At 40.3% G+C, this 26,573-nt stretch overlaps 1 protein-coding gene across 17 annotated transcripts in view; it reads left to right on the top strand.

Annotated features, from left to right (window-relative positions):
• The window catches only part of NRXN3 (neurexin 3), a 1,723,243-nt gene that overhangs the window by 828,764 nt on the left and 867,906 nt on the right, over positions 1–26,573 (top strand). For all 17 annotated transcript variants that reach the window (XR_014242461.1, XR_014242462.1, XR_014242463.1 and 14 more), the window contains 4 exons: positions 4,034–4,153; positions 13,349–13,730; positions 14,528–14,718; positions 15,516–15,689. Coding sequence is in view for 14 of the 17 variants with exons in the window: in XM_082384655.1 (XP_082240781.1) it covers positions 4,034–4,153; positions 13,349–13,730; positions 14,528–14,718; positions 15,516–15,689 (867 nt within the window). In the remaining 3 variants the exon portion in view is untranslated. The remainder of the gene's footprint in view (positions 1–4,033; positions 4,154–13,348; positions 13,731–14,527; positions 14,719–15,515; positions 15,690–26,573) is intronic.

The following is a 26,573-nucleotide window of genomic DNA, read 5'->3' as shown; positions in this document are numbered from 1 at the left end:
TGTGGAACATGGAAGGAATTTCTACTCCCTGCATATGAGCAAAACCATCTGGTTTAGTTGGTTTGGGCAGGTCTTAGAAATATATTGACAGATTATTGAAATACGAGATATTTGGGTATCTTGTAGTTTTGCTGGTTATATTGCTCCTGGGGGGAATAACAAATGCATGTATTGTGAACAGTCTGTTTAAGAAGAAACACACAACTAAATGGGTTCAAAATAATTAAAATCCAAAGTCCACCTTGTGAAGGTGGGTGCCTTTAGTAATGCTCAAATGTAGATCTTTCCCACATACTTCTATTCCCTATCTGCCAAAAGAGGGGACATTCTGCTCATATCTGAGTGTCATCTTCCTCCAAGCAATCAGCAATGATTTCTCTCTCAAAGGGTACTTTTCTCCTAATTTTTCATTTCGATTTTATTCTTAGCTCCAGCTTCCATGGGGTTACTGTAGGATAGGTCAAGAAAACAGTCTAGTTTGTGTCCTTCATCCATGATTCTCATTCTCTATCCCCTGTTCATCAGAGGATCTTCTGTGAGACCAGCCTTAACTAAAAAAGATGATACTACATGAGTTTGCAGTGAGGCTGTATTGAATGGGCATTTGTGTGGTGTTACCCAGAGGATTCATTGAAGGATCTCTGTTCTACAATAACAAATGATTCAATGCTCCACTGCTACAGACTGCTGCATCCCAGAAATCTTCATCTGCAATTTTGCTTCTTTACTCCAGTCATGGGTGTCATTACCTGGGAAATTCAACTACAGGGTGTCAGACAACTTATTAGTTTTCTGTATTTAGATCAAACATTAATGATCTAAGCAGCCTAAAGGGAATCAAAGGATTGTTTTGTGATCAATCTTTATTACTTAAACTATAAAAGAAGGAAACATGCATCTAATACATGCATCCAATATGTACCCAATTGCAGATCATACTTCTCCTAGCTTCTAAAAAGAAAAAGGACAGTGCTGGATAATTGATAGCTTTGATAATATTTTTTGAAGTTCTCACCAGTTCCATTTTAAATCTCAACTTACAAAATGATTTCCTCCTTCTTATCTGGACCATCCTTTACTTAACAGCAAAGAACTCTTCACATTCATTGTTTTACTGATGCTTCATGCTTGAATCTTCCAGAGAAGTTGTTCCAAACTGAATCCTCTTATTCCTAAAACCTATCCATCTGTATGTTTCAACTTTCAGCTTGTGTCTGCATCTTGCATCACTTATCAATCCATTTTTATACTTAGGCTACAGATTAGATTTGCCCTTCCCCTCTATTTGTGAACATTTCCAGCTGAGTTTAAACCTCATTTTCCTTCTAGTAGGACAAATTGACCTTTTTGCTTGATTAAAGATAAATGCCATTGACTCTCCACTTTTGGAGGCTGAGAGTTTTCCAGAAGCTCATTGAGATTTCTCTATTTATCGCTAGAAAATAAATATCAAACAATACTCATTTCCCTGCCATTTTATGGAGATGAGTATGAATCTTTTTTTCTACTCTTAGAGTAATGAGGATTAGTAGGGTGGGAGGTAAAGTGTAATCAAGCAGCAGGGTATGAGAGGTTTCAGTTATTTTTTTCACATTTTTGGTCACAGGCCATCACATCCTAAAGTTTTAGGGTCAAATTTTCAATCTGACCATAGTGGACATTTCAAGGAATCCAGAAGTACCTGCAAAATATCAGCAGCATTTAACACACACTGGGCTGAGGCAAAGCTTGTTTTCACATCTCTATGGCTGATATGGCACTAATGCAATGTCCTATAACTGATTGTGTTTGTGTTAGTATTTTTCCCTCTTATCTGTTCCCAATCCTAAAAATTAAGCGATGTGCGAAAATTGTCTAAAGAACAGATGCCACCTATAAGAGCTCTTTAAATCGCCTATGTTTGTAGCAGTTCTGCCTCCGTAGCCAATATTTTCCACATCTTTCTTTACTTTCTTCTTTCTTATCGAAGCATTTGCATGTAGAATAAAGAGGATAAAAACATAAAAAAACAAAGGCAGATTTGTTTCTTCTGAGAACATCTGTTCTTGCTCCAAAGTACCCACAAGATGTGGGTCCATTTTCTCCCAATGCCCACACAGTGTGCTGTTGTTATCACTCATAGACCTAAATTTAATGAGATAAGGAACAGTGCTATCTAATCAGTTGAAATGTAGGGAAAAGCCTGTTACAGTGTATACATTTTCGATAATATGAAAGACAGGAATACTCACAAAGAGAAGCTAAGATTGCATATTACATCTTTTGTTGTAGAATTATTTTTTTCATTGGTCTCATAGCATCATTACTCAGTTCTGGGTATATTTGGTCCATTCTAAGTTTCTTCACTGAATTCTCAGGATTTTTGTAACTATGGATTGCACGTGGGGTATAGGTACATTCTGAAAAATATTAAACACAAATTACCTGCTGAATACATTGTGATTGAAAGAAACCTTTCCACTTTGAGAGCCTGTTTATTTTTCAAGAAAGAAATTTCCCCAAACTTCAGCTACTGTCATAACTCTTATAAGCAGCACTTAATAGAAATACTAATTACTCAAAATTAAAGGATCCAATTTAAAATGACCTAGCTTAAAAGATCTCTACCCAAGTGATACTCTTTTTTTCTTTTCTCCCCTAAACGATATATAATATCTTCAGTCTTGGAGGTAGAGGAGTGGGGAGAGTGGTTAAGGAAAGATATATAATAAAAGTTTCAAAATTACTTAGATAAAAGTATATTGACCTTATTTGATGGTTTCCAAAGAAGTAAAGACATAGGTAGACATCAGTTATTCAACAAGCACTCATTAAAGCACCCACTATGTACCTGGCCCTGTGCTCCTATATGTTGGAGCCAAGTGTGTAGTCTTCTGAAATATTGCAGATGCATAACATCCATAGAGATGTATTGCCCAGTTACCTGTTTCATCTTTTTTTTTTGCAAGTTATTTCCGGAAGTAAGGCTTTACATATATTGACTGACTAATGTAGGAAGCTTTAAGCAGTGTCTTTCTGCATGGGATCAGCTATCTATGTAGAGAGAGCAAACTTGTTCTGAGTTTTCTGGTTCTATGCAATCTTCTTTGTCCTTTCAACTTACATCTCAGTTCAATGGCGAGTGAAACATAATATTCCACTCCCCCTCATCACTAACTGAAATGTTTCAATGCCTCAATGTTTGTCTTGCCAACTTCTGCCCCTAAATACCATAATTCCTTGTTGCACCTGATTCTTCCTAGGGTTCACTTGAACATCATCTTGAGCATCTTGATCATGGATCTTTTGAGGCAACTTGGTTTATTCCTTTATTTAGTGGCACGTTTTAATGAATATTCTTTTGACCTAAACAGGTTCAATTTTGGAATTTTGCATTATTTCATTTTTTAAGTCTTTGGATCTTTTTGGAAGACGATGAACAATGAATAGGTCTGGGGCCCATCATATTCCCTTCAGGAGCATTATTTATAATGGGGTTTAAGCCTTGACATTATTATTATGGTAACAGTTACTGTTGTGATCTCTATGGTCACTGAATTCTGGTAAGACCATGGGTTAATGGAAATGTCAAGTTAAAAGCATAGCTCTTTTCTCATCGAATTGGTGGATACTCTGCAAAAGCCAGACTGGTGTATTATGCCTGAGTGACCAAATGAGTCTAAAGGAATGTATGATGAATTTCCTGTACCTTCAAGAAATTCATCTGAAGTCTAAGCCTTTAGGAAACAAAGTGACAGCTGACTACTGTTCCCTGTACATGTTTGCTTATTGCCATTGGCATTTTAAATATCTCGCACCTTTAGATAAAGGAGGGCACTTATCTGTTATCGTCCATTATGATTCAGTTGAGATTTTGCACTGGGGACTGCTGTGGAGGACCCTGTCGGATCAGTGAAACTCAGATGGGCTCTGGAGGGATACGATTCCTTGAATGCTATTGGGTCATGTGCACCAGTGTGGCTTTGACAACTCTGATGCCATGAACACTACTTTTAGAATTGATTCTAACTTTGGCACTTACCACTGCCCTTAGGCAAAGGACCAGAGACCCTGTATGCGGGGCAGAAGCTCAATGACAACGAATGGCACACCGTTCGGGTGGTGCGGAGGGGAAAAAGCCTTAAGTTAACCGTGGACGATGATGTGGCTGAGGGTGAGTACAGCTGCAGTGAATTTGTCTCTCTGCTCTCAGACTCCTCTTGGTCATTCAGTGAGCAAAGTGTTGTTTTTGAAAACCTTGTATTTTGCTAAACAGAAGTCACATGTCTTGTTCTGTGTGACAAGCTCAGGTAAGACTAAGAAGATCTTCCTCTATATTTTCATAATCCCTTTTCATTGATCTGTATTACAGAACTTATCCACTACTGTGGTTACATATTGATGGGGCTCTCTCCTTAGGCACAGAGTATGTGTCTGGAGAACAGACGTAGAGTTCTACAGATCCTTCTATTATTCAGTTACTCAAAAACCACTTATCAGTCATCCTTCAGAGTGCCAGTTCCTTCCCTTTTGAATGAGTCACTCTCCAGTAGAGGGAGATGGATAAACCAGAAATTCAGAACATTATAGGTACAAGTAAGTACCGAAGTAAGTGCATGATACTTAGTAGGTGCTGAATAATTATTCATTTATTTAATAATTTATTTAATCATTATTAATTGAGTACCTACTCTGTACTAAGCACTGCTGTAGAAGGCACTGGGAATGTGGTGGTGGACAATTAGGCAAGTCCTTGGTCTGGTGGAATTTACATTCTAGGAGGGCAAGGAATAAGTGAATGAATCCATACAAGCGTAAAGGAACATTCAGACCCTCACACAAGCAGTAAGTATTTCTTGACAGCCTGTTATATTCCAGGAATGTGCTAGGGATTGTAGAAGATAAAAAGGAAGAACAAAATTACCTATTTCCTTCAACAATGAACCAATTTTGTAGATGAGATAGGACTTGGGAATTTGAAAATAAGACAAGGAATATATAATGAGATTCTAATTCGGGTGGGTAAGATTATAATTTTCAATCAGAAGATAATTTTCTCAATTATCAGTTTGGGCTGGAGAAATCTGGAGTGGTTTAGGAAGGTAGATCTTTGGGCAGAATTTGATGGATAATTTAATAAGATCTAGGGCAGAAGAGAGAAGGCATCTTTAAGTGCATCTTACATGCTGCATTCTAAAATTTTTTTTTAATTAGTTTATTTTTGGCTGTGTTGGGTCTTCGTTTCTGTGTGAGGGCTTTCTCTAGTTGTGGCAAGTGGGGGCCACTCTTCATCGCGGTGCGTGGGCCTCTCACTATCGCGGCCTCTCTTGTTGCAGAGCACAGGCTCCAGACGCGCAGGCTCAGTAGTTGTGGCTCATGGGCCTAGTTGCTCCGCGGCATGTGGGATCTTCCCAGACCAGGGCTCGAACCCGTGTCCCCTGCATTGGCAGGCAGATTCTCAACCACTGCGCCACCAGGGAAGCCCCATTCTAAAATTTTTACTCTCCAGTATTTGCGAGCCATGCATATCTGTTATGCAGACTTCTTGTCCGTGTGGGAAGGGAAAACATGGGGCAGGATGGGGTATTAGGCGGAACGCTGTTGGTGTCAGGAGACCTGGACCCTGGTGCTGATTCTCTGCAGGATGTTGGGAAAGTCACTTACCGTTTCTGGACCTGTCAAATGAAGTCAGTGGCCTAAGCCATCTCTACAGTTTCTTCCATGAATAAGACAGGCTAGAGTCAACAGCCTTCGGGTTTAACAGTCATTGTCACTAAAATGCTTTATACCTTGAAATTCTATTATTGCTAAGACTATTTTCAGAATAAAGTTTCTGCAATTTTGGGTTCTGTAATTTAATTTTATAATCGTGAGCCTGAGCTTCTGTTCTCCTGGAGTCAGGAATTATAGTGAGCCATGTATGTGTTTGTGCAGGTAGAAGTGTGTGTGTGTGTGGGGGGGGGGGGGTGCGTGAGTCAAGAAGGAGAGTCTGGAAGGAGGAAGAACAGCTCACATATGTCCAGTGCCCAGCTGGCATTAGGTGCTGGGTTAGCCATTGTACACATAGCAACTCCTGTAATCTTCTGGAGCGCACCATTGCCTTGCAGGTTAAGTATTCTTATTGTCATTTTACGTAAGGGCAACATGAACTTAGAGGGAGTTGTGTGCGTAAGCTCTAAATTCATGTCTGTGTGATTTGACCAAATCAAGCTGCTTGTCAGACTTCCTAGTTCATCCTAAGAAAATGATGTCTTACACTATAGGTAAAATATAGTGGAATGGATTGGGGTGAGGTGAGGAATACATTTCGGTGGGTACACAACAGTATCCAACCCCTTCCCTCCCAAAGAGAAGACAAACAGAACTACAGTGATTAGCCAACATCCTCCAATTGTACATAGACATAACTTAGTAGTGGGAGATACAGTTGCTGTTTTCTATGCCTGAAGGGAAACTTAGCTTTATGTAATGAAAATAAGCAGAATGATTGTAAGCTTTAGAACCCACAGGCAACCTGAATTAATTCTTCAAGAAATCCCCATGAGGGAATGCAGAGGGCAGCCTGCAAAGGCAGCAGTGATACGTCTCACGTCCCTTGGTGCCTCCTCTGGGTTTAGCCCAGTAAAGCCAACAGTGCTATTTGCAGTGTGTTTTGAATAAACAGCCACTAGATGGCGACCTCACCCTGCTCTTTCCAGACAGCAAGTTCCTTTTATTTCCATAGGGAAATTATGTACCCTGAAATCTATAGTCATAAAGAACTGCAGGACTGAGGGTACAGTAATGTGTATTGCCTCCCTCAGTCATTATTCTTTTTTAGAAGCTTTACAGTAAAGGTAATTATAAGCGTGCTTTCTCTTACCACTAATAATTAAAAGGCAGGATTAAACCATGGATGCCCAAGTCATCCAGTAATTTGATATTTGAAATTAATGAAGCTGTTTCATTTTCTGCCTTACCCCCTACTTTGCTGCTGATGGAAAAAAAAGCAGCTATAAGGATAAAGAAACTTGGGAGAAGAAAAAAGCTATTTTGCTTATGAGCCACAACCTTGGATTGCTTCTTACAGTGATAAGGGGTTTGGGAATTTTAATTTTAGCTCACAGAAGTCATAAAATCAGGCAATGAAACTAAAAACCACATAGTCCTCAGGTTATTAAGTAGTGTCTTATTGGCTTATTTAGTAATGCCTTTCATGCTGTTTAAAGTCGCCCGGGAGGTCAGATTTTCAGCTAGTTTGGAGAAATGATGCGAAGAATAGGTCAGACGTATAAGAAATCTAAAGCAAGGAAAGAAATAGTCCTCGGCCTGGCAGTTTTCATTTATTGTAATATAATGTGTTCCTGGAAAAAGTATTAAGTTCAGTTGACAGTTAATAAGGATTGATTGATTGATTGAGCTGGATTTCTATTATTAAGAGTAAATTAAAAGAACACCTCACTTGGGTTACGCTCCTCAGCATTAGGACCTGACACTGCAGGGACCACCTGCACCACCCAGAACTTCTTGCTGGTACAGAAATTCACCTCTCTTCTGACTCCTCTGGTCCATGTTGACTTTTTCCTTTCCTTCCCTCATCCTATATAGCATATACAGCACCAAGCTGTAAAAATCATTTTCCAAGAAAAAACTTGTTTCTCACGTTAATTAAAAAAAAAAAAGAGGGATGAGATCAATTTGGAAAATGTTAGGTTAAACAAAATGAAGTGGAATTCTTACTTGAAAGACCTATTAAAGACCCTTTAATATGCTAATATACATTGCTCATCATCAATAATTACATATGCAGTGTTTGCCCAATTTATTTGGCACCAGAACTTCTTTTAAATTACTAAAGCATGTTACAGTATATACTTTTGAAAAATGTTGATGTCGAGGAGAAAAGGGTGTGAGAGTGGTAGAGCTGGAGGACTGTGGGCAAAACGTGCATTCTTTATTTTTCATAAATTTATTTATTTTATTTTTGGCTGTGTTGGGTCTTCATTTCTGTGCGAGGGCTTTCTCTAGTTGCGGCGAGTGGGGGCCACTCTTCATCGCGGTGCACAAGCCTCTCACTATCGCGGCCTCTCTTGTTGCGGAGCACAGGCTCCAGACGCACAGGCTCAGTAGTTGTGGCTCACGGGCCCAGTTGCTCCGTGGCATGTGGGATCTTCCCAGACCAGGGCTCGAACCCGTGTCCCCTGTGTTGGCAGGCGGATTCTCAACCACTGCACCCCCAGGGAAGCCCAAAACGTGCATTCTTTACTAAGGCTTTGTAAGCCTTTAAGTTTTCTTAACTTCTCTCCCCATGTCTGTGAGCAGAGGGAGGTCAAGTTGCCTCCGCTAAGCCTCTCCGGATGTCTTTGCTGAGCTCTCGGTGTTGGCCTGCTCTTAGTGGTGACCCCAAAGCAGATGTCTCAGATACAGCCTCCTTCCGCAGAGGTGAGGGATGCTTGCTGTGCCTGGGCTCCTTTGCCAAACCCTGTCGGGCGTAGAGAAGAGGCAAGACGTGGTCCCTACTTAAAAAGAGCTTGTGTTCTGGTAAAAGGGAGAAAGCAATAAATGAAGTCACCAGGAAATTCTTAACACACTTCAGAGAAAGGAAAAAAAATGAAAGCTACATAATTAGTAATAGTTAGCAGGCAGTGTTCTAAGTACTTTATATGTACTGATACGTTTAACCCTGATAACTTCCTCTTGATTTCACAGGGAAACTGAGGCACAGAAAAGTTATGAACCCAGGCAGTCAAGCCTCAGAGCCTAGATGCTCATCCACTATATGCTAATGCCTTGTGGGGGAAGTTACAGCTTGAACTTGGCCAAAATTTTGAGTAGGTTTATGTTCTCAACAAACTTCGATACTCTGAGTCAGGCTGGTCTGTAGACTGCTTGCTGGCCATCAGTGAACTACGGAAGTGAACGTGCGAATAGGAGTCAAGGCAGCATGGCTGTCCTGGGGAAGGTGCTGAATACACCACCCGTGAATTAGATGGAATGACACTCTGATACTCGGCCACTGAAAAGGAGCGTGAACTCATCACAATTTCTGCATGGCAATTCCACCAGTTAAATTCCACCTACAGCTTTTCTTGGGCAATAATGCAAGGAACGAGTCAAGCTTTTTCTCCAGAAACAGTATAGTGTACCAGATAAGATATGGGCTTTGGACTGAAGCACGCCTGTGTTCAATTTGGGGGTCTACCATTTATCACCTGTATGAACTTTGATAGAAGTTTAACCTCTCTAAGCAAAGCGTCCTCACCTCTAAAGCAAGACGGTGGTGCCTCTCTACAGTTTTATTGTGATAGTGACATTTGATGGTGGTTATAAAGTGCCTAGCAAGATGCCTGGCATATAGGGACTATTCAGTAGTCTTGGGTTTTGCTTGTTAGTTTCTCCCAAGTTACTCGTCTCTCCTCCAAAGTTTGAAAGCAGCTACTGTGAAGTATGCATACATTCTCCCCTTAAGTGGAAGTTTTAATTTACAGACAGCATTCAAAAGAGATGAGTGAGGTGAATCGGTCATATGTATACACATACCCACTCCTTTTTAGATTTCCTTCCCATTTAGGTCACCACCGAGCATTGAGTAGAGTTTCCTGTGCTATAGAGTAGGTTCTCATTAGTTATCTGTTTTATACATAGTAGTGTATATATGTCAGTCCCAGTAAGAAACTAACACAACACTGTAAAGCAACTATACTCCAATAAAAATTAATAAAAAATAAAAATTATAAAGGGACGTCTCTTAGAAATAAATAAATTGATTGATTCATTCATTCTTTGGGAAGCAACAACAAAAAGCAGATTGGTAACACCTGCCTGAGAAACCTAAGAATATTATAGAGAATAATACAACTAAATTGATGGTGTTATTATAACTTTAACATTACATACTACACCATAATAAAAATTATTTTATTGAAATGACTAAAAAAAGAAGAGTTGAGTGAAAAGGTTCCTGGTTACTAATTTTGCTTAGGTGATACACAGATTTAAAAATATATATATATTTGCTTAGTTTGGCACAAGTTTCAAACTTAAGCAATCTCTTCAATGCATTTTCCAGGTGCAATAACATACATTTTTTTGGAATCTCTATCTGCAGCCAAGTGAGTTCCTTTAGCACATAGTGAAGCTAGTTCATTTTCTAATTTGGCCCCTTTCTAATTTGGTCACCTTCTTCACTCCCCTGCCCGCCCCCCTAACCCCACCAACTTCAAGTTGAAGCTGTCTGAGTTATCCTGAATTTTGAATCAGTCTGCATTCCTGGGCTAAATTCTCAAATTTCATTGTTAGCTTCCCTTCTCTTACTTGTCCAAGCCTTTCTTCAAGCTCTTCTTGAAGAGCTCAGTCAACACTGTACATGATTTTCTTGCTTTATGAAATTCATGTTCTAATGAGCAGAATTTCCTAACCCCTCAATTCTAGGGGCCGATTTATCTATAAACTTATCTATTTTTCTCTAAAAGATCCGAATTAACTTTAGAATTGTCTCTTCGAATTTTTTTTTGAATTCCAGTCTTCACCAGGGATCACCCCTTTATCACTTTTTAGTTCTCATCACTGATCTTATTTATTTATTTATTTATTTTAAAGATTTATTGATTGATTGATTGATTGCTATGTTGGGTCTTCGTTTCTGTGCGAGGGCTTTCTCTAGTTGCGGCAAGCGGGGGCCACTCTGCATCGTGGTGCGCGGGCCTCTCACTATCGCGGCCTCTCTTGTTGTGGAGCACAGGCTCCAGACATGCAGGCTCAGTAGTTGTGGCTCACGGGCCTAGTTGCTCCGCGGCATGTGGGATCTTCCCAGACCAGGGCTCGAACCCGTGTCCCCTGCACTGGCAGGCAGACTCTCAACCACTGCGCCACCAGGGAAGCCCTGATCTTTTTTATTTTTAACGCTAAAATAAGAATGAACAGGACTTGCAGCATCATCACAGTTAAGTTCCTGTGTCCTTATCGAGATTGGCTGTGGTTTCCCCCTTCCCATCATCCTCCAGTCCCGGCTCTCAGCCTCCAGCCCTGGTATGAACAGCTGTAGCCAAATTGACATAGGGTATTTGTTTCAGTCACTTCATTGTTTTAGATCATGTGAATTTAGGTTATGCGAGTTTGCATTTTCATGACCAGTCCAATTTTTAATACTAAGTAATTTTATACAGTAATTCTTTCTTCTAGTTATTCAATTGTTAGCAGATTTATGTTGCATTTTGATTTTTGTTCTATTACAATTTTATATGTAAGTTAACCAACATCATTATTTTATTTTTGCTTATATTAAGAGAACGATTTGTCATTAGTTGTCAAAACACCACATAGAAGCTCATAAAATGTAAATTTGATTTTTGTGCTTATGAGCGATTCTTTGAATTAGGTCTGTGTATGCTCCCAAAGGGATGAAATTAATACTGAGCATCCAAGGGTGTGATCTGGTTGAAGCTCCCAGATACTGAAGCTTAAGGACCCAAGAAAATACGATCCCCTCCCCTCCTTTAATTTTTGCCACCTGAGTTCTATACCAATCGAGAAAAACAAATGCAAGTCTGGTGGAAATGAGATATTTTTATTAGTGATAACACTGATGTTTAAACATGTGGTTTACATGTACTGAATTTCAGAATTAGAATTGCCCACTCAAACACTAACTAATTCAGGACTGGGGCAGGACTGAAGCAAGGCCTGTTCCTCTAACACCCATGCTGCGGAGGAGTGAGTGAGGTAAACTGGTGTTTCTTGAAGGCGGCTTGCTCCCTTAACGGACATGCCAGAGGCTGAGCTAAGCACATATGGTTTCTCTTTACAGACTATCCTTAATATTTCAGATTTTGTCACTTCCTTTACTCTGGAAATTGATAAAAGAGGCAGTAAGTGATTCTAGGAGTGTCTTGCTAATGGAATTTCTTCAAAGTGAAGGGTAACAGCAGGAGAGGGAAGGAAGAGGGAATTCCTCTTCCCTTCCTTCTACCTTTGGGGCATTAGGACATGGTTTGTTGAATTTTAATATGATTTATCTAAAGAAATGTGAGAGAGCCACCTTCAACTCTGGCCATACTAATGCTGTTTTCCTTGACTTTGTTACTAAAATTTACAGTCTCTTTGTATTTATTTCAAGCCCACCTCATTACCCTTGCCCCAGCCTCTCACTACTTCTGGGTAAACCAGGTAATGAGCGGTCTAATAGTTTATTTGTATCAGCTGGAGATATTTTACTTGCACATGTCAGACACCCATCTCAAATGCTTTAAGCATAAAGGGGAATCTATTGCCATATAGTTTTTAAAAGTCCAGATTTGGCCAGCTAGATCCAGGTCTTCAAATGACATCATCCTGCAGAAACTGTTCCTCTCCATTTTGTGGTTGTCTTCTGGGTCAGCTGTCTCACCAGGGAGGCCCTAGCCCTCCAGTTGTCACGTGGCCTCCAGCAGCCCTGGGTTTTCTTTTTACCCCTTCAGAAAGCCTTGTTTGCAAAGAACGTCTCTTTCCGAAGTGTTCCAGCACAAACCCTGGGGGAATATTACTGGACCAACTAGGGTTGCTGCTAATCCAGTGTTCTAAGGGTGTTCCCTAGACCAGTCACGTAAGCGTCACCTTGAAACTTGTTAGAAATGCAGGTTCTCAGGCTACACTGCAGACTTTTGAATAATAAACTCTAAGGGTGGGACTCAGTGAACTGTGTGATTCCGATGCATGCTAAGGTTCGAAGACCACTTTGTTAGTCCGTAGACCATACTCTATGGCTAGAGGGATAAAAATACACTGAGTGGTGCTGCCTGGGTAGATTGATTACTTCAGGGGCTGGAATGGGGTCATCTTCATCCAGCCCAGATGGTTTAAGGGTGAAGTGAGGAGGGTATCTTCCCAAAGGAAGATTAGTTGTTATTATCAGAAAAAGCAACGGTTGCTGGTCAGATAAAATTAATATGTTCTACAATAGAAACTTTTCCACAAGTACTGGGTGGTGAATTATTACACCAAGAAATATTAATAATGAATGCCTAAGGCTCGCTTATTTTATCTTTACAAGGGTTAGAGCAATAAAAGTTTTCCTTCTTATTGTATGTACTAGTACCCAATTATTTTCCTGAATGGAGAAAACAGATAGTTTCATCCTTTAACTTGAGTTGCCCATGAGCTCATATTTTCCTTTATATGATGGGGCATTCTGAGCAACTGCAGGAGGGCATGGGCTGCAGGGCGTTTAACTTGGGCTGGGCCAGTCATCAGCTCCCCGGCTGAAGCCAAGTCAGATATCTACTATATGGAGTGTTTTGTTTTCTGGAACTGAATATTTTGTGTGGAAACAAATTAGACCTAAAAGATGTAGTAAGGGTGCTATGACAAAACATGGTGACTTCTCCTGTATGTATCTCATCTATGATTTTCACAGGTACAATGGTGGGAGACCATACCCGCTTGGAATTCCACAACATTGAAACTGGTATCATGACAGAGAAACGTTACATCTCCGTCGTCCCCTCCAGTTTCATTGGCCACCTGCAGAGCCTTATGTTTAATGGGCTGCTCTACATTGACTTGTGCAAAAATGGAGACATTGATTACTGCGAACTGAAGGCTCGTTTTGGACTGAGGAACATCATCGCTGACCCTGTCACCTTTAAGACCAAGAGCAGCTACCTGAGTCTGGCCACCCTCCAGGCCTACACCTCCATGCACCTCTTCTTCCAGTTCAAGACCACCTCCGCTGACGGCTTCATTCTCTTCAATAGCGGTGATGGCAATGACTTCATTGCTGTTGAGCTAGTCAAGGGGTAAGTGGAAGAGATCGCCTAGTTTGTACTAAATGTCTTAGCTCAAACGCTGAATAAAATATGCACAGAAAAAACTATCTGTTCTACTCTCTACCCTCTATTCCTGATTTATGCTCTCATCCCCATTGATTAAAAATATCTTTGTAATCATTAGCGCTGGAAGGGAGAGAGATTCATGAGTTTATTTAAAGATCTTCTTCTAACTCAATACTGTCAGGCTTTTTAATCTGAACTGTAGTCCTTTAAACCTATGGGAAAAAAGCTTATTTTTGCAAAAGAGGGATAGGGTATGTGTTGCATCTATCTCTGGGGCAGTACAGTCTGCAACCGCCAAATTTATAGGAAGAAATGAAATACAGATATTTTCAGTACTACCATTAGCCCATAGATGCAAATTTTAAAAAGCTGCTCTTGCTCCAAGATATTTTACTACTGTGTGTTGGGAAGTAGTCAAAACAAAAACAAAACATAGAACAAAACCCAAAAAACAGATGCATGATTGACTGAATTTAAATGTCGCCCCCTAATGTTTTGGAGTGTACCAGCTGTACTGCTTTGTGTCTCTGGATTTTTACTAGGTAGTGTTAAAGAAATAGATTCAATGAGTATAGAACTAAAGTGAAGTCTGGTAGAATAGGAACTGATTATTTTTATATTCTTAAATCAAGCTTTAGTTATTCTTGCATGATGCCAGTCTAGCTTGGGGGATTTGAAGCCCCCAATGCCAGTTATGTACACATTGCCTTTAAACCACTCCAGGGAATCTCAAGTCATTGGGTGATTGTGGTTCCTCACAGGTACATACACTATGTGTTTGACCTCGGAAACGGCCCCAATGTGATCAAAGGCAATAGTGACCGCCCCTTGAATGACAACCAGTGGCACAACGTCGTCATCACCCGGGACAACAGCAACACCCACAGCCTGAAAGTGGACACGAAGGTGGTCACTCAGGTTATCAATGGTGCCAAAAATCTGGATTTGAAAGGTAAACCTTGTAAAGAAGTTTCTCCTTTTTAGAGCTTACAGTGGAAAGGCTGTTTCCAGAGGTAAACTACAGTTTAGGAGCGCCATGCATTTTTGATACATCATGCATATCCTATTTTAACAACATTGAATTATAACATGATGCAATTTGTTCAGTTTTTACTTCCACCACTCCTTAGGGATGGTTTGTTTTCTCTGTAAACCTTGGGCATGTGGGAGCTGAGTGATGAGGTAATAAATGCCAAAATGTGGAGGGGTCATAATACAGAGGAAGGCATGTAGGTTTTGGAATCTCAGCTTAGTCATTTACCGCCTGGGTGACTTCGGTAAAATTTCTTAGCCTTGTTCAGCTTCTATCTCCTGTTTTTTTTTTTTTTTGCAAAATGAGGATAATAATTGTTACTACCTTTATGGGCAATTAGGAGTTTTGATGGAATAATGTCTGTAAAATCCTCAGCATGCTATTGGTAACAAGCACATAAAAAGCACTCAGTAGTGGTTGCTTTGTTGAAAATGTTGTTAATCTTTACTTCATCATAAAATGGGAACAATACCTACCTCATAGAATGGATATAGTTATGAAAATTTGTGAGATGATGTGTATAAAATGAATGACACATAAGAAATGTTAGTTTCTTCTTTTTACAATGTAGAAACTCTGGTAATAATTTTGTTTATGCTGTTTCCCCCCAGCTATGTTACCATTATCTAGTAAACAGTCTAATGTGACTTGGCTTTTGTTGACATGGTTTCCATACCATTTACCCATTTGCTTTTACTACCTGTTTTCCTTTCCAGGTGACCTCTACATGGCAGGTCTGGCCCAAGGCATGTACAGCAACCTCCCAAAGCTCGTGGCCTCCCGGGATGGCTTTCAGGGCTGTCTGGCATCAGTGGACTTGAATGGACGCCTGCCAGACCTCATCAACGATGCCCTCCATCGGAGTGGACAGATTGAGCGTGGCTGTGAAGGTACAATCTTTTTCTTTTTAAGCTACATTCTTGTCGCAAGCCTCTTTGCTGCCTCTGCCAGCGCCTCCTTCCTTGGTTTACCAGTCCCCTCTCATCCCATTCACTATCTGACGTTGCATCACCACTGATGTCCTCCTGTCACTGGCTGAGTATGTCAAGACATGTGGCACAGGCTCCAGGAATGTACAGTATGTTGGCAGATGTCTTTCCAGTGTCACAGACTTGCCATAGAGGACCTTTCCTGGCGTTGACATCAGGCTTCTCCTGACTTGTGACTTTGCTTCCAGCATGGCTGAAAGGGTATCAGGGACTTTTATTTATATCTTAATACACAGGGAGGTACAAATCAGAGACTTTTATATGAGTGTCACCATTAATAAAATATTTCTTATGTTGCTAATAGTGACTGCATTATTTAATGCAAACTGAGCAGAAGGTAGGAAAATGATGTCAGAACGCCATGATGGAGGAAGGGAAGTAACAGTTATTGAGTACTTACTAGATGTCAGGCATCATTTGGCAGTTTCTTGGTGTGGTGTAGTGGAACAGCATGGGCTTTGATGTTAGAAAGACCTGGATTTAGGTCCAGGTAGTAGTTCCTGTTGGCTGTGTGACTTTTGACAAGTTACTTAACCTCGCTGAATGATATCTTCCTCATCTGTAAAATGGGACAATAAAACTTACTTCGGAAGGTAATATATTTAAGTCAGAGTTATATATAGAATGCCTGGTACATATATAGTAGGTACTCAATAAGTGGTAGGATTATTATTTACAAACATTATCTCATGTGAGACATTTAGTAACATTGCATGCCCACCCATGCAGCACAACAAACCATGCTCACCCTCTTTCTGTAGATAATCCACTGTCTCTTGAGATACTACTGAATTTTATAGGTCGAGTCCAATAGCTCTTTACAATAAAAGCTATCTAGTTTTAACCAGCAGGGGAGAGCAGACACATTTTCAGCCTTCCCCAGACTCCTTGGGTAGGCTGAAAAGGTGACTCGTGTCTAACTTGAAAGGCAAAGAGGATGATCTGATCAGTCACCAGGACCTAGGTATTCTTTTGTCTGATGGAGCCTCATGGTTTTTTGTGCAATATACTGTGTTTTCTTGTATCCCTCATTAATTTACCACATCCAACCTGTTCATTCATCTTCTAACTGTTCAACTTCATTTATCACTCCTGTTCTTAACCAGCTTCGATCCTTCACTTGCCATCTTAACGCACATTTTAATAAAAGCTTCTAATCAGCTTCCCAGGCTTATTTGTAGTATGGAAGTCATTTCCCTTTGCCTAAGGGTCAGTTTGCACTAGTAATAAGGCTGATTGTCCCTATAACCCTCTCCAGTTTTCTTGTAGCCAGAAATATTTCTTAAATTCTGTTAGCCAAATATGTTGTGTGTGTACAGGGGGGGACAGGAAGTTGGGGAATCACCAAGCATTTAAAGCAGCCACTTTGCTTTCTTCTCCTGAAAATGCACAGTTTCATTCAACTCAAAAGTTTCTGTCTTATTGGCCTGCTCTTAGTTCTTTTGGGTGTTAAGGGAAGTCCTGAAATTGATGCACCATTTGAGAATGAATTTGAGTATATTAGTTTAGGTGATTGTGGAATAATAGAAATTCCAGTTTTCCTGGACTGATTAATCACATCTAGTAAAATCACAATATAAAAGCACACGTTCAAAAGCATAAGGCTCTCTTCAAATGTTAAATATTTTTATCATGCCATCAGTTCTGTAGATTTAAAAGTCAGCAGGAACCATCCATATAACTCCATTGCAACGTTGCCTGATAGAAATATAAAGTGAGTCACGTACGTAATTTTAAATTTCCTGGTAGCTGCGTTTAAAAAACAGATACAAAGTAACAGGTGAAGTTAAGTTTAATTTTACATTTTATTTAACTTAACCTAATATATCCAAAATATTATCATTTCAGCATATAATCGATATAAAATTTTTAGTTAGACATTTTTTTTCATGTGAGCCTTCAAAATCAAGTGTGTGTTTTGTACTTGTAGCACACCCCAATTCAGACCACACCTTTAAGGTACTCAATAGCCACGTGCATCTATGGCTACTGTATCGGAGGCACAGTTCTACAGAGTACAAAAATTGGGGTGTAAGGAGGTAAAGCTGTAGCATTTGATTAAAAGGAAGTCTAAACCAACCTTTATAAAAGTGGATTAAAATGTATAGTGTGAAGGTGGAATGGACTCCACTTACGAGAGCTTTAGGGGAAGTGTGGGAGCATTAGGGAAAAGAAATTACCCATCTGATTGGAGAAAATGTTCCTATCCCTACCTACAGCTCTATGTGCAGTTTGGCATGACTCATCACATGCATTATGGTGGGTTCTGACCTTCCTCTGAGTATGGGTGATTGTTCAAAGCTGAATATTCTGGCTTGCTGGCTCTACCATCTGCATCTATGGCAAGTCCTATGGGCCTAATAACACTGCACTCTATTGCCATGGAGATAATTATGATGGTTACCCATGGAGCATTATGACCACCCCACTGGGTGGCATGAAGTGGAGGATGAGTTCTGAGGGAAGAAAGCCCTTGTTTATTGTACACAGATGACTTGGATAATTAGCCTAAGTGGCCAGGAAAAATGGCCAAAGAGTGGGTTAAGGCATAAATTACTGTCATTGGAAGTTTGCACTATTGTGAATAAGCCCTTGTAAGAGATACCAGGAGCTTTTTAGGGCACTGTGGAAGATGATGGGGAGGGAAATGAAGGGCACAAAACCTTGGAAAGACTGCAAAAAAGTATCATTCTCATTGTGAATCTCTGTACATAGTACAGGACCCTCAGGAAGGCCTTTGACAGTTAGGCAAGTCATAGGAAACAGAACACAATTCTTGATTTATCATTTCTATGCCTAGAATAGGAAACAAATAGGGGATAAGGATTCGTTACTAAGAACTAAAACCTGACACTTGTCATGATGGTGAGTGTGTTTTATTTTTAACATATTTGGGGTACACAGGCTAGGATATATCATATGTTCTTATATGTGTCAAAGTCATTGATAATGACTCAAGATCCCTAAGTAGCAATTGGATTACTTTCCATATTATATCTAACCCAAAAGAGTCTGAAATTATTTTAAAGACACATTAATCCACTACTCTTTGGCTCTTGATGGTTTATAGTAAGAAAGAAAAAAAAAATCTTGAATTAGGTTTTTATTTTATGTTTCTAATATATGCAGAGTATATAATTTAGAAATTAAGTGCAATTTCTGGACAGCCTAGCCAACATCTAGCTGTGACTTGCAACCTCTCAATTTGGACTAGGAATTTTTTATAATGTCCGATTCAGTACTTGGCTGGTAAATATCTCTTTCTATCTTGAGGCCAGCTTTGCTGCAGAGACCAAGGCATGTATTGGCTAGAAATTCGATTCCGCAACTGCAGATGGTAAACATCTGAGAGAAGCATACGTGCTTCATTTTGAGACTGGCATAAATAAATAAAAAGGACATTGGTTTGGTGTCATTTTGCCCACAGCCATTTGGGTTTGGCTACATTTTTATAAATTAAGCCAACTGAGATTGTTGGTGTTCCCAAATCACCTTCATACAAATGCCCAATTCTAGTGCCAAATTCCTTGGTGGCATTTTCAGGAGGTTACAAGGAGTGCTCCCAAGCGACTGCGACTCTTCCATGCTTAACTCCTAAACGTTCACAGTTATTTCTGTGGGCTCCGTCTGGTTGTGCACACGTGTCTTTCAGTCTGGCCATGTACTACCCTTATTTCTTGATGTTTATCCTGACTAATGGAAAATCATTTTTCTGGACCATATGCCTTGGGGTTGGCTGTATGGTTGTGGGAAGGCTCTTGTAACCACTGCCTGTGCTCTGTCCAGTCCAACGTTTCCCTGCCCCTGCTCTGCTGATGTGGCTCTGACGAGGCCTGCTGCACCCTGGTCTGTGCATCCCCTGTCTGTGCTGTCTCTGGAGAACCTGTAGAGTATTTCAATTGTCTGTTCCAGTGATGTTGATTACGCCGATTGTGTTTTCATTTCTGTAATGTTACCCTGGTTTGCTGTACCTCTTACTAACCTCTGGTTATTGTTTTCGCCTTTTCTGTTCTTTTGCTAACAAAGTTGCGTTGACCAAAGCTGACCTGCAAGGTAGAGAAGGTTCTTGTTCCCATTACCACTTTGGACTGAAAGATGTCCTGGGTAACCCTGGGTATCTTATCTTTAGAGGACTTCAAGCTGTCACACCTCTTGGACAGCAGCGGTTATGGGGAGCGGGCTGAACCCTGTGTTCTTTATGAACAGTGGCAGAAAACCCAAATCACTGCATGAAAAATAACAACCAAGGCGAGGCGTCTTGGGGATGGGAGTATGATTCCATTTTGGGGGGACCAGAGAGGTTTGACAGCATCCTATATTGTGACTACCCACGGGCATATTAATCCACTTCTGGAAATGCCTCTCCAAGTAGTTGCCATGGAGGGGTTGGCTCCTTTTAATTTATTCACTAGAGACAGAAGAGAGCACTTGGAAAAAGAAAAAAAAAAAAGCCCATTTGAGTTCTTAATTTATTATTTTCTGGGTCAGGGAGGTCATTTCTCAGAGCAGGACTTTTGAGTGCTTAGACCTTATGAAAGAGAATGCCATTTTCTCTTAACTCATTTTAAAGAAATCTTTTAGGCATTTGGGAGATACTAATCTCATTAAAACATTCTAGAGTTTTATGTCTCCTATTGGGCATTTTGATTGAGCACTTTAATTTCCTGTTTTGTGATTCTAAAGAAAAAAAGTACTCTTGGGGAAGAAGAGGATGTATCGATCTATTGATTTTATCCTGAATACCCTTTAAAATGCCTGCATGTTAGATATCAGTGAATATCTACTGCAGATACTGCTTCTTCTACCATTCAAAGAGGCACCTTGCAAAGCCTGTAATGGTTCACCTGTCCTGTCGTGTCAGGCTACTTTGACTCAGAGTAGCAAGATGAGAACCTGCATTTTAGGTATCTTTCAGCTGATAGTTAAGGGGAGAATTGAGCCTTGGATGGCCTCTGCGAGTTTGCAATCAGCACAAATTGTAAGAAGTGGTTAAAACAAAGGTAGCTTTACAAATTACTTTTCACCTAAAGGATCATTTACTTTGCAGTGACTTGTTATATGTCATGAAGGTAACCAGTACAAGTGTCTCTCTCGGGTGCGTATCAACTAGATGATGTCTCTCTAGCCATTTTACTATAACTCTTCTTCATCCCCTCTTAGAAGATTCACAGATATGCTAATATTTCATAAAATTAGTGAAAAGAACATGCACTGGATTAGTACTTTGAAGTTCTAGGTAGCTGTACAATAGTTTTCAATTTCAAATATGTAGGGTCCTTTCAGTAATATGGAAGGCTGTTGTTTTTAGACATTCTATCCAATTTTCCAAATAGTTCTACTCCATGTCACTCTGTAAATGGAGGGGACAGAGAAGGGGACAGGATTTGATCTATAATGAGACAATTCAAGGTTGTCAAAGCTCTTTGTGACCAGATTTATTAGATAAAACTAGACACCTGCATCTCCCCCTAGACTTTACCGTTCTTCATGGTAGTAACTGAGTGGATTTTGAATCCCCAGAAACTTACATGGGGACTCCATATGTAGCAAAACGATCTTAAAATTTCCATTCAAAGGAGAAATGGTTTGTAGGACTCATACAAAGAACTAGTTGATTTCTATGCCTACTATAAATTGTTGACCAAAGTGTAGATATAGATTTGGGGACATAATAGAGTATCTTAATTTGCTCATTTATAGAAGCAGTCTAGTCATCAGTATGGTTTTTATGTGATTAGTCCATTGACTCAAACTCTCTTCCATTCTTGTAATGACTTAACAGTCTCTTTGTGGCAGGAGCTGTTATTCTTTGTAATTATTCTGAGTCATCTTACTCCTTCCCAGTATTATGGCAAAAGACCTTTAGGATGTGAATGCCTTTCGTTTTTATTTTCCTGACATTGGGGTATGGACCATTACTCATGCTGGCTTTTTCAGCTACAACCTGTGGGCACGGATAGGACTAATTAACATTAAGTGTGAAGGACAATAAAAACATATGACAAAGAAATGAGGCAGTCTGAAAAGTAAAGGCACATTATATTCATAAGGAGATATAACAGTGGGTCTAGGAAGTGGCGAGATGGGTCGGGGCAAGTCAACAGCTTGAATCCTCTTGTCATCGTGTTGCTGGAGTGGTGTTTTTAAAAATATTTATTTATTTGTTTGTTCATTCATTCATTCATTCTTCTCCAGTGATTGTGCTGTTGAGTTTAACAGGAACTCAGCTACTCCTGTGTATCAGATACTTAGCGAGGTACTGGGATTACAGGTGAGGTACAGTCTGACATCAAATAAATCCGAAGGAGATCAGCCAGTAGCTACAGTGCAGAGTGAAAACTGCTGTGCTAGAGCGGACATGGAGCACGCAGTGTGTCTGCGGAGGAGGGCTGCTGCACTGTGTGGGGTCGTGATGATGATGGTGGGTAGTCGGGGGATATTTTCTAGGCAGAGTTTGAACTGAGTCTGAAGGGCAACATGTTTTAGATGGATGAGAGGTGGAAGCTCACTTAAGAGCTCGGCCAGTTTGGGCACCTACAGGAAGCTCCACTGGGCTGAAATAATACTCACGTGGGGATGTGATGTACACACAGCCAGAGCAGTAGGTTGGAGACAGGTGATGACAGACCTCTTGTGTAAGGAGTTGGACTTTACCCCAAGGGCGCTGTCAGGAGGACAGAGACTTGGATCAGATTTTCACCTTTTCAAGGTCACTCTGACACCAGAGTGGAGAATGGATGAGGAGGACAGGAAGCGGACGCAGAGAGTGGTTAGGAGGGAAGTAGCGTGTCCTGGGACGGAGGGAAGAGGTGTGAACCTGACAGCTGTTACTCTTGTGGGCTAAGAAGATAAACATGTTTCTCTCTCCGATGACACCTCTGAGGGGTGAGGAAGAAGATGAGCTTTTCTCTCCTGTGTGTTTCCCTCCCACCCCTGCAGTGTTGCTCTGTTTCATAGCAGATGCTTTTGTACATCGTGACCAAAGGTGTCAGGGAGGGACTTGATTGACGGCCCTGGTTTAGGTCACACTTTGCGTCCCTCCAGGTTAAGAGAGGGAGTAGGAGCTCCCCTGAGGTCCATGGGAGGTGTTGCATTGCTGAGAGGTACAGTCCCTTGAACCTCAAGGTCCCTTGAATAGAATAACAATATCTATGGACTTTTCAGAAGTAATTTTCTAATTCCTCTTTATTTGCAAGAGGGGTATTCCTAGACAGGAAATGATTCCCTAAAAGCATGTTCATTTAAGAACGGACCTGCTCAACTATAAAAGAAATATTAAGTTTGATCTTTTGGGAGTGAGGCAGATGAGTCATAATCATGAGAAATAAAAGAATAGCTCTTTATTGGTTTAGGGGGTTAATCAGAATATCCTCTCCCTGCTTTCCATTATAATGCCCCTTAGCAGCTTCTATTTTTGGAGTTGAATGGCTTCTTTTCTAGAAATGTAAGCTGTCCCTCTGCCCAGATGATGGGCAGGTGGGTAGGAGAGGGCCAAGGATTGATCAGATTTGGTTCCAAGTGCTGCGTATCCTAAGTAAGTCAATAAATTTTTTGAGTTTGGATACCTTGAAAACCCAAAGATTCTTCCAAGTCATTTTAGGTTAAGAGTTGGCATCAGCCAAATTCTTCTAATAGGTAATTCTCCAACTTTCCTTACTGTGAGGACTGTAGTTCCTCACTTCATTTTATCCAAAGCTAAGAGATGCATTACTTTCTCTATTGTGTTTTGTGTAGTAAAATATAGTGTTTGACCTCATAGAAATCACTTCCTCAAAGATGGTTTGCATTATGGGAAATAATAAGAGAGACAGGAATTAAATGGAACTCTCCACAGTGGTTTCTGCCTCTTGTCTCTCAACGTTGCATGACAGAGGTTTTTCACAAAAGAACTGAAGCTATGACTTAACTACCTCAATGTGTTCATTTCTGCACTCCTGACCAATTACACACCCAACTAAAATGGGTAGAAATTGATTTTCCTTTCCAGTGGAATTGAGAATACCCTTTATTTGAGGGTTTCCTTAGTTCAGGCACATGCTAAGGATATTGTGTCTCCATGAAGATGACAACCTTGCATGGTAGATATTGGTATCCCCAGTTCATGGATGACTTTATAGATTTTACGTATATTATCTGATTCAATCCTTATACCGTGTGAGGTAGAAACAATTTCTCCTTTATATAGATGGGGAAACTGGGGTTCAGAGAATTTAGGTAACTAGCCCAAGATCACATTGCTAGTAAGTAATAAAGCTGGATTTTAAAGCTTATGGCCTTTCCCCTACTGTGCTATATGGTGTGAGTCTGGATTTGCATATTTCCAAAGCAGAAACAGTACAGAGATAACCAGAGAGTGTCCAAGTGTCCTCCAGCTGACTTTATGATAGCTGGTTTTCATAGCAATACTATTTCACTAAGTTCTAGATGATTTGTGCACAACGTTCATTAAAACAAAGTATTTTAAATTAGCTTTTTGTCCAGCCTGGCCTTAGAAATCCCTTCTCTCTCTCTCTCTTTTAAAAAATTCCCTCTACTGCTCCAACAAGCTGCTACATCAGTGCTGAGAAAAGAAGGAAAAGCAGAAAATGAGGTCCCAGTTTACATTTTCTGAGGCAGCATTGACTTTTGAGGACCTGTTCATGATTTTAAAAAGAAGGGCTGATCTAATCATTTGACCTTTATTACCCAGGCACCCTCTAAAAATAGGGTGGATTGAGCAAGAAGGCTTTATGATGACACCATTCTCTCACCTTTACACACACTCCAACAAGGGCAGGCATTACTGTTACCGCTCTTGTCTGGAAGTGTCACGTGGGTAAATTGCTTTACTCACCAAGTATAATTATTCTTTGCTGTTCATTGGCCATTGAGGGAAGTGCTGTGCTAGAGCTGGCACCAGCACAGGAATTTTCAGGAATTTTGTAAGCTTATTGGCATCATGTAACACATATTCGCTTGAAATTGGCTGTGGTGGGAGTATTTTACGCCATGAAAATCAGCTTACATAAATGTTACAGATCAGGTTTTATGATTTTTTTTTCCCTCGGAGTTCTAGTTGTTAACAGGAACACAGGAAATCAAAGGCCACTGGAGATAAAGAACTCATGAAGGCGTCTTGGTTTCAAACAATTCCCATGCCCATCTTGACTTATTTTAACTCATTGTATGGTGAGAGGGCTGAAGTGATTGAGGAGAACCGGGGTGTTATTGAAACTGTCCCCATGTCCCACAACTGTTGGATTTTATTGTTGGTCTTTTTCACTCATCGCCCTAACCAAGCAACTGTTTTGAACCCTTGCTTGAGGAGAGGAAGCCGTAAACACCTGAGCATGCTTGATGAGCCCTGTCTCAGTGCCTTTCTGAGCATGAGCAAGGCATAGGTCCTGCCCTCAAGACGAAAAAGTAAGAAGATCTTGGGAACACAGCTGCTCTTAGGTCTTTCTGCCAATGAAATTTTATAATAACATTTAGGACCTTGTTCTCTGACTTTGCTTAATCTTCTGTAAAGTGGGAACTAGAGCATTCACTTCTCAGCTGGCTCTTTATGAAGAGGGATGCTTGACACATTTAAGGATCATTGCTTTCTTATTTTAAAATTAAATAGAAGTGAGTTGGGTTTCTGCCAATTAAAAGGGATGAATCTTATGTTGCCTGTAAATGACTCCCTTTGGAAAACCCAAGAGGACCCACCACTGTAAATGTAGAAGTACTTTGAGAGCTACAGAAGTATCTTTGTTGTAGGGACCAAGACCTACTTGCAGCTAAGTAAGGATAACCTTATCCCTAAGGTCAAGAATACCTTTCATGAAGCCTCAACACTTTAATTCTTATATTTTAGCAATAGAGACTGTAGATTGTTCAGGAAGTTGGTAAGAATCTTTCACACATACACACATATGCACAGATACATATATCTATGTATATTCATCTTCCTTTTTTTGTTTTTTCTTTTTTTCTTTCCCACTCAATTACTGCTCAGTCATCCTTCTTCTATGAAACAATGTAAATTTAAAAATGTAAAAGCGGAAGGGTTTATGAACTTACAGAAGTGGGAAATAAAATTGAAGGTGGAAGATATCTCTTTAAGCAGCCCATGGCAGCTCTCATACAGCTTCTTCCCATGGCAGCTGGGCTTTATATGGGGCCAGCAAACCCTTTGACTGGCACAAAGTTCTACTGTGGTGATGCTTCACAATCAGGTTCCAGTCACAGATTCTAAGCCCTTTGACAAACACCTCATGCTGTGTGATTAAAGACGATGAATATTGTTAAACCAGCCCCACCTGGTCCCACCAGTGGGATACCAGACTTGCCCTTTAGGATAAATGGATATTGGGAATCAGCCCAGATGTATCATTCCAGGCTCCCCCACTCACCAAGCCTATCTTTCCATTATGGCCAAGACCAGCTGGTGCTGGTTATTTATCCATTTTAAATTGGGATGTTTGAGGCATAGGTTTGGTTAAGTCCTACTTAGGCATTAACAGAAATACACTCTGATAACAAGTGTCCTGAGCTTCCAACAGCCCTTCTGTCTCAAGGACCTGCAAGTAATAAAAGGCAGTCTGTCAACTTGTGATTTTTCGAGATCTTGAAGAGGAGTTGACTGAGTCAGTTTGCATGTACAGCAAAGGTGGATTTTAGCAGTAACAGGCATGAAATGACTGTCTGGGACAATTCTTAAAAATAAAAACAACCCCAGATTCAAGCAGAATAATGAGGAATTTGTGGCAGCCATCAGAGTTACCATGTGAAAAAAATAAAGAAAAAAGACACAGTGTAGTG

This window comes from Balaenoptera borealis (genome assembly GCF_965194805.1).
Source record: "Balaenoptera borealis genome assembly, chromosome: 3".
Classification (NCBI taxonomy): domain Eukaryota; kingdom Metazoa; phylum Chordata; class Mammalia; order Artiodactyla; family Balaenopteridae; genus Balaenoptera; species Balaenoptera borealis.
The sequence above is the reverse complement of the archived record's forward strand: the minus strand, read 5'-3'. Positions and strand labels throughout refer to the sequence as shown.